The sequence below is a fragment of the Chionomys nivalis genome, chromosome 5 (genome assembly GCF_950005125.1).
Source record: "Chionomys nivalis chromosome 5, mChiNiv1.1, whole genome shotgun sequence".
Classification (NCBI taxonomy): Eukaryota; Metazoa; Chordata; class Mammalia; order Rodentia; family Cricetidae; genus Chionomys; species Chionomys nivalis.
Window position 1 is genome coordinate 108,367,076 of NC_080090.1, and position 15,849 is coordinate 108,382,924.

Genomic DNA, 15,849 nt, shown 5'->3' on the forward strand with positions numbered 1-15,849 from the left:
GATCCGCCTGCCTCTGCCTCCCGAGTGCTGGGATTAAAGGCGTGCGCCACCACCGCCCACCCAAGTGCTGGACTTAAAGGCGTGTGCCACCACGGCTTGGCTACAGAAGTTGATTCTCCCAAAGAGCTCCCTAAGGTGGAAGGTGTTTTCCTAATAGGGCTTTCTTGTCCCTCGCGTGTTTACACATACAGTGCTGGTGCTTAGCAGTGTGGGCAACAGTGCTCCTGCAGGGCATTGTCAGAGAGCTGGCCCTCAGATGTTCTGATAAAGACTGTGCTCTACACAGCACTCATTCCCAAAGCAAGCTAGTTTCATTCAAAAAGGACTTTGCTTAATCAGTAAAATTGTTAGTTTTACTAAATTTTAAACCCTAAATCTTTGTAATATTCTAGACACAAAGATGAAAGTGATAATAGAAAATATTTTGGCTGCAGACTGACATGTGGCAGGGTTTTTATGAAAAGCACTTAGATTCTTGCTTGAACACTGAGGCCAGAAGCTGGTTTCTTCCCTGGTGTATCAGTTTTTCTCAGCAGAAGCACATACTGTCAAGCTGTGTTTATTCAGACTTGGGTATGTGACAGATATCTTCATTTCCATCAAGTTGTCACTTGACAAACAAATAGACAAATCCCTTTCCAGTGATAAAAATGAACATTGAGTAGGTTCTAGAACTGTGAGAAGTTTGCATCTACTGCTACAAAGCCTGACAGCTTTTGAATGCGTAAAGGCTTTTAAAATAGATTTTTAATGATAAAATGTGCCCCAGTTCTGAAGAAAATCTACATGACTTCATGTTCTAATTTTTTCCCCCAAATTCACAATGTGTATGTTAACATAGAGGCCAGGCCTTCCATCTGAGATGTAACAGTAAAATTTAAGTTCATTTGTTTTTTTGTGAGATAAAGTCTCGTTGTATCTATTCCTCAATAGCCTAAAACTTGTTATGTAGAAGATGGCCTTGAACTTCTGATCTTCCTGTACCCTACCACCCATGTGTTAAGATGACAGGCCTTATTCATTACAAGCAGCTCACAGGTTTAAATGTTTGTGTTGTTCATCTAAGAAGTTTTAAAAAGTTGGAACAAAAACCAAGTCTTTGTTTTTATTTTATTTCGTTTATTATCTCCTTTAAAGGAGCCAGACCAAGTTTTTTAGGCTTTATTCATTTTATGGCTTGACAAATCTCAATAACTACAAAGAAGGTAGGAATTTGAGTATTGATGACTTTTTTTTAAAGGTTTATTTTCTTTTTAATTACATGAAAAGGCAGAAGTAGAGGGCTACACATGAACGCAAGTTTCCAAGGAAGCAGTGTGCACACCTCTATAACTGTAGTTAACAGGTGGCTGTGAGCTGCCTGACATGGCTGTTGGAAATAGAACTCTGGTCCTCTGTAACAGCAGTAGAGTCTTAACAACTGAGCTATCTCTTCAGCCCCTGATAACTTTATTTTATCCTCAGCTTTTAATTAAGCTTAGTCCTTAACATAACTGGGAGCAGTGGTGTAGTGTGCTGGAGGTTTAGCTCAATGACTGAGCCCTGCTTGGCATTAATGCAACTCTGGGTTCCCAACATTCACATCAAGTGTCTCACAACCACCTGAAACACCACTTCTAGGGATCTGACATTGTCTTCTGGCTACCACAGGCACTGACTTTGTGTGCACACACCCATACTTACACACTTACACACAACATTTATAAATGAAAATAAATTGTATTAAAAGTAAGCTAAGGCACAGCAGTAACTGGCATTTTTATTAAATATTACCATATTAAATCTTGGCATAAATAACTCATAAAAACATTGGTTGTTTTCAGAAAGAAATTCGTAGTTCCTTGGTTCTTTCAATGCTGCAACAGATGTTAATGGAAGATAAGGCAGATTTGGTAAGAGAAGCTGTGATCAAAAGCCTGGGCGTCATTATGGGCTACATTGATGATCCTGACAAATATCAGCAGGTATGTTTTTCAGCATGAATTTTTGCCCTGTTATAAATTCCAAATAATGTACTGTGTCGGTGTGATGAGCGGGAAGGACAACTGCTTTCAATCCAGCAACTGTCAGGAAATTGGAAATGAGTGTGCATGTTTTCAACCCCATCTGTTCATCCATGGATACATTAGCACTTAAGAAAATGGGAAGGATTTGGAGATGACTGTCTTCCTTAAAACATTTCTTGAAATGTATATTGTATTTTATTATATTTTTGTTAGAAATTTACTCTTTTAACAATCTCCATTTACCTGTTTCTTTTTTGCAGGGCTTTGAATTATTGCTTTCAGCCCTGGGTGACCCCTCAGAAAGAGTCGTTAGTGCAACACACCAAGTATTTTTACCAGCTTATGCTGCTTGGACAACTGAACTTGGAAATTTACAGTCTCATCTCATACCTACACTACTGAACAAGATTGAAAAGATTCTCAGGGTGAGTTCCTCCCTTTTTTATATAGTTCATAAATTTAAAGGGTCTGTTCTAGACCATCTTAGAGAAATATTGGGGAACAGAGACAAGATGTACCACTTAGCCAAATAGTTTAGTACATCACCACTGAGGAGAGAGGAGGAGCTCGACAGGAAAGCACACAGTGGCTGGAAGAGCATCTTCCTAGAAATATAGCAGACATTGTTCAGAAAGCCAGTTCTTCCCGGATGCTCTGAAGATGCTCATGATGGTGTTTTACAAAAACATCAGCTCCAGTTCCAGATTGCAGAGATGACTAAATGCAGAGTGTCTGTAGTCTTCTTATTTCTGTGATGTCAAAACTACGTTATCTATGCTTACTCGAGCATAGACATCTTAAGAGAACTTCATTCTACTCAGAAGAGTTGATGAAAAGTTGAGAAAATAATAGATGGGTCTTTATCTAATTTTTGTACTAAATGTTCTTTAGAGGCTAGCAGAGAAACTAGTATTTCTTGGGTGTCTATATATACTGCAAAGATCAATACTTTAGATTTAAAAAACCCATTTCACTCTTAGAACCCTTTGAGGAGAGTTTTGTGTTTTACATGGAAATTAGGGTTTGACTTAGGTAACTTGTCAGGGTCCCCAGCTGTCATACGAATTGGTGTCTGACTCTAGACTTTTATGCTTTATGCTTCAAAGTTTTCAAGGATCTTTAAGGTTTTTATCATAAATCTTAGAACTATTTATTAGATGATCTCATATGTACATGAATATAGACTTAAATCTAAACACTGGACCATTCCTTCTAAACTTCACAGTGAACATTTAGGGGAAATATATAAAAATTAAGACTGAAGTAGCATATTCAGGAAAATCTAGGGGTTTTTTTTTGTTTTTTTTGTTTTGTTTTGTTTTGTTTTTTACATGTTTGCATTCTTTCTATCTGATAATTAACCAGACCTTGTTTTTTTTTATGTACCTTGCTATGGTGTAAGTTATACCACATTGCTTCTAAATGTCTCCACTGTACTAATTAGCTAGTAGTGTTTCTGTAAGAAAAAAGAAAAAAAAATAAACTGATATCTCAAGTAGATCTGTCTGAATGCAATAACTGCTTTATCTCTAATAAGTCTTTGGGTGTTTTGTTTTTCACTTTAACATTTGCCTTCTGAGTGCCATCTCAATCCTGTTTGTGTCATTTCTCTCTTTCTGTTTATCTGTGGAAGTGAGTCCTTGCAAATGCAGATGGCACCAGGTGCTTGACAGCATTTAGGAAACAGAGAAATAGCAGATGACCCTACAGGATTAGCAGCGTCACACTTGTTGTGTCTCCTGTGACTCACTCTAGTATACAAGAATTTCAGAAGATGAGACACTCTCCAGAAAAAGTGTTCCCAGCTCTGGAACTAATTCTTCCCACTGTTTCCTATTAAAGACTCTGGCGTGTCTACAGTGCCTTCTTGCTTCTCATAACAGGATGGACAGTTCTGTTAAGTGCATGTTTGGGTCTAACATAGAGGTCTTTAAATGCTTGTTTGCCATAGAAAGAGAAGCTGTCATTCATCCAACTTGCAATGTGATTTCAAAAACCTAAGATTAGCTCCCACCCTTCTGTTTCAGGAAGGAGAGCATGGGCTGGATGAACACAAGCTCCACATGTATCTTTCTGCCTTGCAGTCCTTGATCCCATCTCTCTTTGCGTTAGTGCTTCAGAATGCGCCTTTCTCCAGCAAAGCCACGCTGCATGGTGAAGTGCCACAAATTGAAGGTACTCAACTCCCAGCTCTTTAGGGAAGGGGTACAATATTGACAGTTTTGCTTCCCAAAGAGTTGTTTTGTTTCTACCCATTACATAGCAGCATGGTTACTAAAATGTTTTGTATGTTTTGTATGTATAATGTGTCGAATCTTGTGTTCAGAGATAAAACTTAATAGGTTTCTCTTTTATGAATAAGCTATGTGAGATTATTCTGCAATAGTTGTGCTATCTTCTGTTCCCCATCGGGTGAATGGGTGTGTTTTGCTTATTTGTTGATTTTATGTAAGGTTTTATGCTTTGTTGAGGCAGGGTCTCACACTAGCAAAGGCTGGCAGTTTGTCTAAACTTTATTAGGAAGCTGGAATAGAGATTTCTGTCTCAGATCTGAATCGATGAGAAGACTTACTTACTTGTTACTAGGGCTAGTGTGTGAAGATTGTCGTTTCCTCTTTATTTTTTTCTTCCCTTGCTATTTTGTTTTCAATGGGGTAAGAGAAATATAGTTGTAATTTTTAATAATAAATATAATTTTCTGTTGTGTTTGTGGTAGAAAGAAACAAGCATGTAGTAAGATTTTTCTCTCCCCCACCTCATAGAAAGAAAGTGACTTATCTTCAGAAACATGTGAAGTCAGGCCGGGAGTACAGCTGATTGACAGAATGCTTGCCTAATCCATGAGGGGGGAACTAGGTTCAATCCCCAGGACTGGGGTTGGGGGGGGGAGAAATGCATGAAGTCACTCTCCAGTGGACAGTAAATGACCTGTGCTGTGTAAGAGGTGGTTGACAGTTCTGCTGCTCCTGCGCAGAACACCTGGGAAAAGGCTGTACACAGCTGTTCCTGTGTCTGAAATAGCTTTGTAACATTTTCAGGTTTGTGAAATATGTGTCTCTTACTGGCTTTAATAAAGACTTATTGTATTGATAATTTTAAAAAATCAAACTTCATAGGATAAAGACTTGGAAAACTCCATAAGAATTCCTAACTAGTCACTCTGTGACTCTACCACCCACTAAAGTACTTATTATTTTAAATTCTTTTCCTCTTCCTGGTTGGCTGTGTTAGTTTGCTGAAGTTGTCTTAACAAAATACCACAACTTAAGTATCTGAAGTAACAGAAATGTGCTATCTCATAGCTTGAGGGCAGAAGTATAACTTGATGGGATTAGGAGAGGAAGGGCCTTCTGAGAACTGAGAGAAAGCGGCCCCGTTCCTTAAAATCTGGTCATTTATGGGCAGGCCTTCTTTGGTGCTCCTTGGCTTGCAGATGTCTCTGACGCTTGTTCCGTTCACATTGCATATCTCTGCAGACTCCTAGTGCCCAGCTTTTCCATATTTGTGTGGATGTCGGTCATTAGATAGGAGCAAGCCTACCCTGATCCCACCCTCTAGATGATTTCACTTTATCTAAATACACCTGTAGCAGTCCTGTTTCTAAGCCAGAGCTGGGAGAGGCGACTAGAAACTAGTTTAGCCTATGATGCCTCTTAGCTTCTTCGTGTTTTTAACAAATATCCCTTCAATGCCAGCAGCTGCCATCCACTTACTTCTTTGCCATCCTGACCATGTTCCTTACTTATGTAACTACTGCTTCTTGTGATTGTCTTCCTTACGCCAAGTAATAATCTTTTGTTTTTAGTTGCTGTTGCTCTATCTCTTTGGCTTGCTGCTGCTGCTGCTGCTGCTGCTGCTGCTGCTGCTGCTGCTGCTGCTGCTGCTGCTGCTGCTGCTGCTGCTGTTTCTGAGACAGAGTCTTTCTATATATCCCAGGCTGTCCAGAACTGACAGAGATCTGCCTACTTCTACCTCTGGAGTGCTAGGATTAAAGGTGTACACAATTACACCCAGATTTTAGCTTAATGTTAAAGTTGTATCCTTCATTTAAATGCTATATTTGTTATAAAGGATAACACAAGGATTTTATTGTCAGTTATTTTATAACGTTAACCGAAGTTTATCTCAGGTTCTTTTGTTTCAGGCATTTGGGGTGCAGTGGTGAACAAGGTAGCATTCTCTGACATTCTAAAACTAACCTCCAGTGATTCCTAGCAGCTGTTATTCTGCAGAATTACTGTATACGTTTCATTGGTGCTATTTTACCATCTTATTAAAATGTTACTCTGGGACTCTTTCTGTATGATAGATTTTCAGGTTTTTAAAACTATTAATAAGTAGAAAAACATTTTGAGGCTTTTGAGACATTCTTTTGTTCTTATTTTTGTTTTGTGAAACAGGCTCTCTCTCTGTAGCCTTGGCTCTCTTGAACTCAGTTTCAGAGATCCACCTGCCTCTGCAACCAAATGCTGAAATTAAAGGCATGTGCTACCATGCCCACCTAGACATTCTAATGTCTCTATAGCTGAGTTTTCGACATAATTACCTATTCCCTGTCATCATTTTGTTTTTGCTGGTCTCAAATTTTAAAATGCCTTTAGTCTCATTCGGAATATAGTTAGTCTCAATTCATCTATTTTAATTGTGATTATTATTTTCCAGTTGTAGGTTAATGATTTTGAAATATAAGCACTCATTCCATCATATCTTGCAGATTGTGCCCAGTATGACAGAATCCTGGGTGAAATTGTATCAGATATGTTTTGATGTAATGTAGAAGTTGAAACCCAGATACCCCTAATTAATGTGCGAAACAATCTCACACCAATTTGGATTCAAAGGGGTATTTATTTTAGGGGAAAAACTTACAGAACACTGACAGCCAGGAAAGGAGTCTAGTCGCTGGAGCAAGAGCCGGAAACAAGAGAGCAAGCAGAGGGCTGCTGCTCTTTTTTAAAGAGAAATAGACCACGCCCAGTGGGCTGGTATCTCAGCAGCTATTGACTGAAGGAGCCGAAGGCACTCCTGCAGCACCTAATCATCCAGATCTTCTATTGCTGAGCAAGGCTAGTGAGAAGTTAAGCAGAAATCTAGGTTGTGAGTGATAACCATGTTACCCACAGTTCTGTCTCAGAGTATTCTGAGTGCAAATAGGAGACTTTAGATAGCAGTCATGACCAGTTTCTACATTTAATGTTGAATGCCTATGCAGCACAAGAGTACGATAATATCTTACTTTTAAATTTTTTAAGTTAGGAACTATTTCAAATTTTCTGAAGCCTTATAGTATTAAATATATTTTGAGCAAATACTGCACCCTTCTGTATTTTGGGTGTGTTTACTACTATCTGGAAGTTTATATCCCACAGCTAATGAACTTACTGTTATACATTATTTACTTAATTGTCATGTAGGTATTCCATAATGCCATGAAATCCTGGTCTGTCAAGATGACTCGGTTGGTGCCACCAAGCCTGACTACCTGAGTTCCCACATGGTGGAAAGGGAGAACGTGCTGTCCTCTGACTTCCATGCATATTGTAGCACACGTGTACTACTCCCCAAACACATACACACAGGCAAAATTAAAATGTAATTTAAAAAAGAAATCTGAGTCGGATGTAGTGGTGCAAACCTATCATCCCAACACTTGAGAGACAGAGGCAGGTGGATCTTTGTGAGTTCAAAGCCAGCCTGGTCTACAGAGTGAGTTCCAGGACATCCAGGGCTACAAAGAAACCCTGTTGAATCAAAAAGGTGGTGGAGGGGAGAAATATGTGGATTGTGATCCATAGGATTGTAAGATTTATTAATATCTTAAGCTTTTAAAATATGTATGTGTGTATTATGTTTTATTTACATGCTTTAAAGGTGAGTTCTTTTTCAGTTTCCCTTCATATTTTTTTGAAGTTTGAGATGTGGGACTGTAGTGATATTTTATTTGTTTTTCAATAAGTAAAGCTTACCTGAAGGTTATAGTGCAAAGCTAAACCACTAGAGGCCAGGCAGTGGTGACACACACCTTTAATCCCAGGACTCGGGAGACAGAGGCCAAAGGATCTCTATGAGTTCAAGGCTACCTTGGGCTACACAGGATCAATTCAGAGACAAATCCAGGTGGTGGTGGCTCAGACCTTATCCCAGTATTTGAGAGTCACATACCTTCCATCCCAGCACTATGGAGCTGGAGACAGGAATGGTATGGCTGGGCAGAGAGAGGAATATAAAGGAGAAGAGATAGGAACTCACTGGAGTGTGGAATCTTAGGTTTGGCAGAGACACAGTGCAGTCTAGTGGGTCTGACAAGTTAAAAAGGTCTCTCTAGTGGCTTTCTGTTCTGCCTCCCTGATCTTCAGCTTTTTTTGTTTATTTGTTTGTTTGTTTTTTCAAGACAGGGTTTCTCTGTGGCTTTGGAGCCTGTCCTGGAACTAGCTCTTGTAGACCAAGCTGGCCTCAAACTCACAGAGATCCACCTGCCTCTGCCTCCCGAGTTCTGGGATTAAAGGCCTGCGCCACCACCACCCAACCTAGCTTTAAAACCTATATCTGCCTCTGAGTTTTTATTATTTATACTACATGGGACCTTGGTTACAGTATCTATATAGATTGTGTTTTAGCTTGCTGATCACTGGCTTTAATACTTTACATTAACTTTGATTGAAATTTTTTAAATAAAACATTTAATGTTGAAAATTAACTACTAAAGAAATTTCTTCATCTGAAGCGTCAATATTTTATATCATTATTCTCTCCTATGAAATAGTATTTTCCCTGCTTTTAAGTTTAGCCTCTGAAGAATATTTTTTATTGTTTTGATTATTTCATTGGCATAAACAGTATAATGGAATTACATATTTTTGTTGTTTTTAACTACATTTTTAATTAGATTCAGTTTAACTAAATCCATGTTTTCTACTGAAGTCTTATCTTTGATTTTAATTTAACCTACATTAACTTAAGTTTTCATTAGTGTTTGTTAAATTATTTATTAAGGGTGAGGGTCTCAATTCTCTTTAATGTGTGAAATTTAAAGTTTAAAGCAATTTAATTAAATATCAGAGCCTTGTTTTGCTTTGGACAGAAGAACTATTTTTTTTTCCTGTGTGATTTATTTTGCTTTTTGTTTGTTATTTACAGTGACCAGGTTCCCTCGGCCTATGTCACCTCTACAAGATGTGTCTACTATTATTGGAAGTCGTGAGCAATTGGCAGTGCTGCTAGAACTTTACGATTACCAACTAGAACATGAGGGCACAACAGGCTGGGAGAGTTTACTGTGGGTTGTCAATCAGTTGTAAGTTACCGCCTCCATATCCATTATATATACCTAAATTCACTCAATGTAAACTAGCTCATATTTAGGCTTGAGACAGGAATTTTATAAAACAGATTAATTTGTTTAAGAAACATAAATCGTCATCTTCAGTAGCGAAACTGGAAAGGTGATATTAACTCCCGGTGCATATGTGTGAAGAAGCTATGTTTATTGTGTCGGCTCTGATCTACTGTCTGGAGTACTAGGAGTAGTGGACTTTATGTTCTAATGTAATAGCTTTGAGTCTAGAATGAATGCTTCTTAAACCAAGGCTCTGTGATGTATCACATCTTTGAAGCTCATTAGCTTCACATGCAGAAAACTCTCCTTTTTTATAACAAGCAGTTAAAACTGGTGTTTGAAGAGTTGGTCTAGTAGAGTCTATTACTACCATTTCAAAGGGTCTGAAACCTTTGCTTACAGAGAACGTAGAGGAGATGTTCTTGCAAGATTTATGTGTGCCCTGCTGTTTTTCTCTCCTTTCATGTTCAGGTTACCACAGCTTATCGAAATAGTGGGCAAAATTAATGTAACCTCAACTGCCTGTGTCCATGAATTCTCCAAATTTTTCTGGCGTCTTTGCCGGACATTTGGCAAAATTTTTACAAACACTAAGGTAAATATTTGTATTCCATCTTTATTTATATTCAAGAGACAGAATTGTAATGTGATAATGCTTTACCAAAGTAAATAATAGACAAGCCTCTCTTATCTTTTAGCATCTTTAATGTCTTACAGTGCTATTAAATAGTTACACGTAAGTAGTATATTTAGCCTCAGCTTAGTGTGTACTGAGATTTTATTATGAGATCTGCCACAGTAGATATATCAAAAGCTTTTACCGTAGGCATATGAGCTGAGGAAAGCAACCCAATTCTTTGAATAATAATTAAGGTTTTTTTTTTTTTTTTTTTTTTTTTTTTTTGGTTTTTCGAGACAGGGTTTCTCTGTGGTTTTGGAGCCTGTCCTGGAACTAGCTCTTGTAGACCAGGTTGGTCTCGAACTCACAGAGATCCGCCTGCCTCTGCCTCCCAAGTGCTGGGATTAAAGGCGTGCGCCACCACCGCCCGGCAATAATTAAGGTTTTGGTGTTTTTGTTTTTGTCATATACTACAGATTTGGGGAACATTTGTCTGCTTAGCACTTGATAAGAACCTAGGATGATAAAAATAAAAATTGCTCCAAGGATCCCACTCCTTAGAAACAGCATGGACACTCAGATGTGTGTCTCAGCCGTGGCCATAGTGTGATCTGTCACAGTGGCCTACACTGCTTATTGTTTTAGGTGTTAAAATTTGAGGACACTTGCATCCAATCCTTCTTCAATTCTGTTAATCCATTTGTCTTCAGTTTCTTGTTTTGCTAGTTGATTAGAGAACTCTAAAGGTATTACAAGGTAGTTGCTATGATCAGGCTTTTATCAAGATACTCAAATAGTAAACACTCTAAGCTTCTGCTCCTTCCTAAGAAATCTATATTATTGCAACATTTAAAGCAGAAATGTAGGCTGCAATAAACTCAACAAAATTCATACTTCCTTTCTAGTGTGTTGGCTGCTAAGTTCTGTGACCTTTAGTAAGTTAAATAGCCTGTTAATAGTGCTTTGTAAAATGAAGACGTTCATTGTTAATCATGTAATTGTGCAGCTTAGTCTTCTCACAGTGCCTCCCTCTCAGTCTACAATAGATGTGCAAATTACTGTGATGAGGTGTGAACAAGAAAGCAAACACTGAGTCTTGACGTTAGTGTAGAGAAAGCAAAATCCATTTTCCTCTTCACCAGTCTACCTCTTACCATTATCAGCTGGAATCGCTCAAGAGTTCCTAAATAAATAGCTGTTATTTCTTTGGAAAACTAAGTAGGAGTCAGTTGCATTGAACACTACAATATTGTCTTCAGTGGTCTAAAATCTCTGATAATCTCAATTAAAAAAAAAAACCCTGAAATGAGCATTTGTTCTAACTTAAGATACTGAAGTAAAATTCCTTATTTGAAGTTTTAATTTGAAGGACTTGATAATGGATTGTGATAAGTTTCACATTTCGAATATGTTAGCCCTGGAAATCCTAAATGAGTAGAATTTCCTTTCATTCCCTTCAAATACAGCGAGATCTTTTTTACAATAATTCTAATCATTTATGGTGATGAAGTTTTTAATCATATAAATACAAGTGAGCTTATCGATGGCTAAATTTAGTTTTTAGCAGTAATTTTAAGATTTTTAGATCATCTTGGAAATTATTTTAAGGAAAGATACCAAAGGCTATTCTGAAAATACTTATTGACCTGAATTAATTTTTACTTATCCTTAAGTCCTGCTTTCAGTCCCTTTATTCTTCTTTTATCTTGAGCCTGTTAATTAAAAATAATATATTTCTGATCATTTCAGTAGCCTATAAAGCAAAATAGATAGTTGTATCAATAGCCAATATATATTGATCACTGATTAATCTGTTTTACTTAGGTAAAACCCCAGTTCCAGGAGATTTTGAGACTGTCTGAAGAAAACATCGGTAAGTATGTCCATTATTACTCTAAAAACAGTTGGATCTTTGTGCTCGGGAAAAATACTGTATTGGTTATCTGAAGATTATCTAAAATAAGAAGTGAAATTGAGAAGGAGACTATCTTTCATGGAGTTCTTAGTATTCCCTCTAGCCTTGTCAGTTTCTTCCCCCTGGGGTGATTTGTCCTTTGTAAGTTGAGACTGCACGTTGGTTTCTGGCCACCCAGACCCGAATGATCACACAGAAACTATATTAATCTGTGTATCGCCATGAGGCTGTGGCCAACCTTCCAGTATCCTCCTTCAACAGCTATGTGCAATCTCCTTGATTCTGCCTACGAAGGTCAAACTTCTCAAACCAATTGCTTTTAATTCTTAGAGTGTGCTTTGATGAACTCAGAGTACTTCAGCTTGCAAAAGAAGCAGCATTAAAATAACAGTGGAAAACAATGAAGAGTATGCAAGTTTTTTTAAATGAAACAGAAAATGTAAAGATACTATAGGTCCTGTGTGAGCAGACTTTGCATTGATCATCCTCACCCGTATGTCTTAACCGGTGCAGGCACAGCGTCACTCTAGGCCACATACTGAACTAAGAAAATGATTATGTGTACATCTTGTAAACTTGTCTATTTTTTTCATTTTAAGAATAAATTATAGAAAATATTAAGTGGAATATATAGCAACTTACACTTGATAGATCTTGAATGCATAGGTAATTCTGTACCTAAAATCCCACCATTAAGGATTATAGTTTATTAAGATGTGATTTAGTGTGTAGAAGATTACATTTCTGGTGTTCTTAATGAGTTAAGTTTGAAAACATCAGTGCCAGAATTACTTTTAATAGCTTTTTTTTTATTATTTAAGAGTTGGGTTTTGCCTAATTGTTGATGTTTTATGTTTGAGGTATGTAGTAATTCTGATGATAAATTAGTGAAGAAAAAGTTACTGAGAACTGACAGCTTTTAAAATCAGTAGTTAACTGTGAATATTTAATTGTTCAGAAAGGAAATGATCAAGTCCCATTTTTGCGGTCTGTGTCTCACTTACTCCAGCCTCAGATTGAATTCTCTGATACCGTTGTTGTGTTAGCTAGCATCAATTTTCCTCCCAAGAAAATGGTACTTTTACCAGCAAAATAAACTTTAAATGCTAGCTATGGTAGTTTTGTTGTTGAAGTCATGTCCAATTGTTGAATTATCTTTTCAATTTAATTTCTTTGTATTCGGCACTGAAAATAAATTAGCTATATAAAAATATCTGTACAATAACAAAAACAAAATACTTAAGGACATAGAAACAAACCACTTAAAGCAGTATGATCAGTATATGAACTATTAGTAATAATTTACCTCCTTATTGTCTGTAAAATTTTTCTTTGTAAGTCTTTATCATAATATTTGTAGACAAAAACTCTCAGAGAGTAGTCACAGGTCGCACACTCGTGGTTGGATTCTCTTGCCATGCTTTCCATTTATGGAGCCTAATTTCTCCTCCTCCTCCATGCAGTTTTCAGGGCACTGTCTGGCTGAAAACCCGCAGTAGATGCCCTGAGCCAAAACAGGTTAACTAATGGATATCTGTGTGCCGTATCTTGGCTAGTAGATACCTGAGAGGCACTTAAAGAAAGCGTTTGTGGGTTTTGTTTCTGGAAATAGGAGTTAAGATCCCAGTTTTGTTACTAAATTCCTTTCTCAACTACCAGGTGTGTGTGTGCGTGCTAATACCACTTCAGTAAGTTGTGATTGACAGATTAGAATGTGCCTTCCCCAAAGTGCTTCCCAAACAATCCTGTAAATAGTTGTGCTTTTATTTATTTATTTGTTTGTTTGTTTGTTTATTTATTTATTTTTTTTTTGGTTTTTCGAGACAGGGTTTCTCTGTGGTTTTGGAGCCTGTCCTGGAACTAGCTCTTGTAGACCAGGCTGGTCTCGAACTCACAGAGATCCGCCTGCCTCTGCCTCTCAAGTGCTGGGATTAAAAGGTGTGCGCCACCACCGCCCGGCCTAGTTGTGCTTTTAAATGCAGTTGTTTTCACTTTTACCTTTACACTTAAAGTATACTAGAACTTTTAAAAATATTTTAATAATTTTAGATTCCTCAGCAGGAAATGGGGTCCTCACTAAAGCTACAGTCCCCATTTATGCCACAGGAGTCCTCACGTGCTACATTCAGGTAAGAGACAAGTCTTCCTCTCCCGTAAAGGTGCCTTCTCCTTAGAAAATACCTCATGTTTGTTTACTGGGGTCAGATCTAAAAGAAAACCAAAAAAGAGTTTTGCTCATTTTCAGTAAATGTTATGGAGTGAGGAGCATATTCAAATAAGTCTCTTAGTAAAATACCAATTTAACACATAGATTTAATTTACATTAGATTATGTTTACTTAGCAGAATTTCTTTGTTTTTCATGATGTTTTCCATGTAATTGGTTAAATGGTTTCCCTCATATATTGGAAAATTTAAAGATGCAGTAGAAACTGTATTGTTTTTACCAAGGTCCCCTTTAGTAATACTTCCTTTTTCTTAACTATTGCTATATATTAAACTACCCCAGACATAGTATCTTTATTAATTATAAACCATGTATTTGTTTATGAGTCTCCAGTCAGGACACAGCTCATCTAACTTCTGCTGGTCTTGCTGTGGTCACCATACTACATAAGCTGTTCTGTTGGTGGCACTTTGACAAGGGTGACTGAGCTTCACCACCCATGTGACAGGACCTCTGTCCATCTCCCATTACCTGACCTGATGATTCAAAGCATTGATATGAAAGCAGAATGTGCTAGACTAAGAGTTAGTCCCAGAATCGGCACAACATTATTTCTATGGTAGTGTAATAAGTCATCAACCCAGTCAGGTTCAGGAAAGTAAGTTAAGGGTGGATGTCGGGAGGTATGGGTCATTGCTTACTGCTGGAACAGCAGACGGCCACAACACTCACTCCTGCTTTAAGGAAATAGTGTGATCCATGTTAAGACACACTAGAAAGTGAAACATAAGAAGGAAGATGCATGCTTTTACTGATGGTTTTCTGAGTTTACATTCATGAATACCTAGCTTCTTTGACCTTGAATTCTAAGAGTAGCACTTGATATTTACTGCACCTTTCTTCTAAGCATATTAAAGTGATGTCACAGCGTTAAAACTCACTGCTGTACCATGAGTACCAGCTAAGTTCTGGTAATGTTAAAAGTAGCACAGTATTCCTTAAAGCTTCTCTAAATGAATTTCTGTGATGTCTTAACACAGCTATTCAATGTCTGTGTAGGATATTTTCAGTCTTATAGCATTGACAGTCTCTAGTATTCCTGAAATTAGCAATGAATTATGTTGTCCAAACATCACTGTAAACAATAGTATGATACTATTCTCCATTTGATTTGGAAATTGCATCAGTATGGTATCAAATATTGATGTCTCTCTCTTTATTGTTTGTTTTTTTGTTTGGTTGGTTTTGTTTTTGTTTTTCCCCAGGGTTTCTCTGTGTAACAGTCCTGGCTGGCCTGGAACTCACTTTGTAGACCAGGCTGGCCTTGAACTCACTGAGATCTACCTGTCTCTGCCTCCCAAGTGCTGGGATTAAAGACATGGACCACCACAACCCAGCTTGTTTTCTCTCTTATTAACTTCACAGTTTTGTTAGAGGTTTGGTTTTAACTGTATTATTTTAAAGCAAGATAAATTACCAGATCCAAAGTATTGCATATAATAGGATCTCAAAACAAACGTAAGATATTTTGATAAGAAGCTATCTCTGGAGTGACTCTGAAACCCAGTGTATTTTTATTTCTAAAATGATAAGAGCTTTTCCATCACAGAACATTTACTAAATTGAGGTAATAATCAGAAATTACTAGGGTTGCTCATTTCAGAAAGTACAGACTAGCAGTTAATAGTTCTCCTTTCTAGGTATTATTTGTGTTAGGATAAACCACAGTCTATAGTTTTATTTGCAAACAAAGACTATCTTGAGGTCTAGCGATAGAGCTCCATGCTAGAGCACTTGTCCACAATGC

At 37.5% G+C, this 15,849-nt stretch overlaps 1 protein-coding gene across 7 annotated transcripts in view; it reads left to right on the forward strand.

Annotated features, from left to right (window-relative positions):
* The window catches only part of Relch (RAB11 binding and LisH domain, coiled-coil and HEAT repeat containing), an 89,050-nt gene that overhangs the window by 49,697 nt on the left and 23,504 nt on the right, over positions 1-15,849 (forward strand). For 6 of the 7 annotated variants that reach the window (XM_057769590.1, XM_057769592.1, XM_057769597.1 and 3 more), the window contains 7 exons: positions 1,824-1,964; positions 2,267-2,431; positions 4,034-4,181; positions 9,144-9,300; positions 9,814-9,937; positions 11,786-11,834; positions 13,926-14,005. In XM_057769590.1, coding sequence (XP_057625573.1) covers positions 1,824-1,964; positions 2,267-2,431; positions 4,034-4,181; positions 9,144-9,300; positions 9,814-9,937; positions 11,786-11,834; positions 13,926-14,005 — 864 coding nt within the window. The remainder of the gene's footprint in view (positions 1-1,823; positions 1,965-2,266; positions 2,432-4,033; positions 4,182-9,143; positions 9,301-9,813; positions 9,938-11,785; positions 11,835-13,925; positions 14,006-15,849) is intronic. The other variant, XM_057769591.1, reaches the window with a different exon arrangement.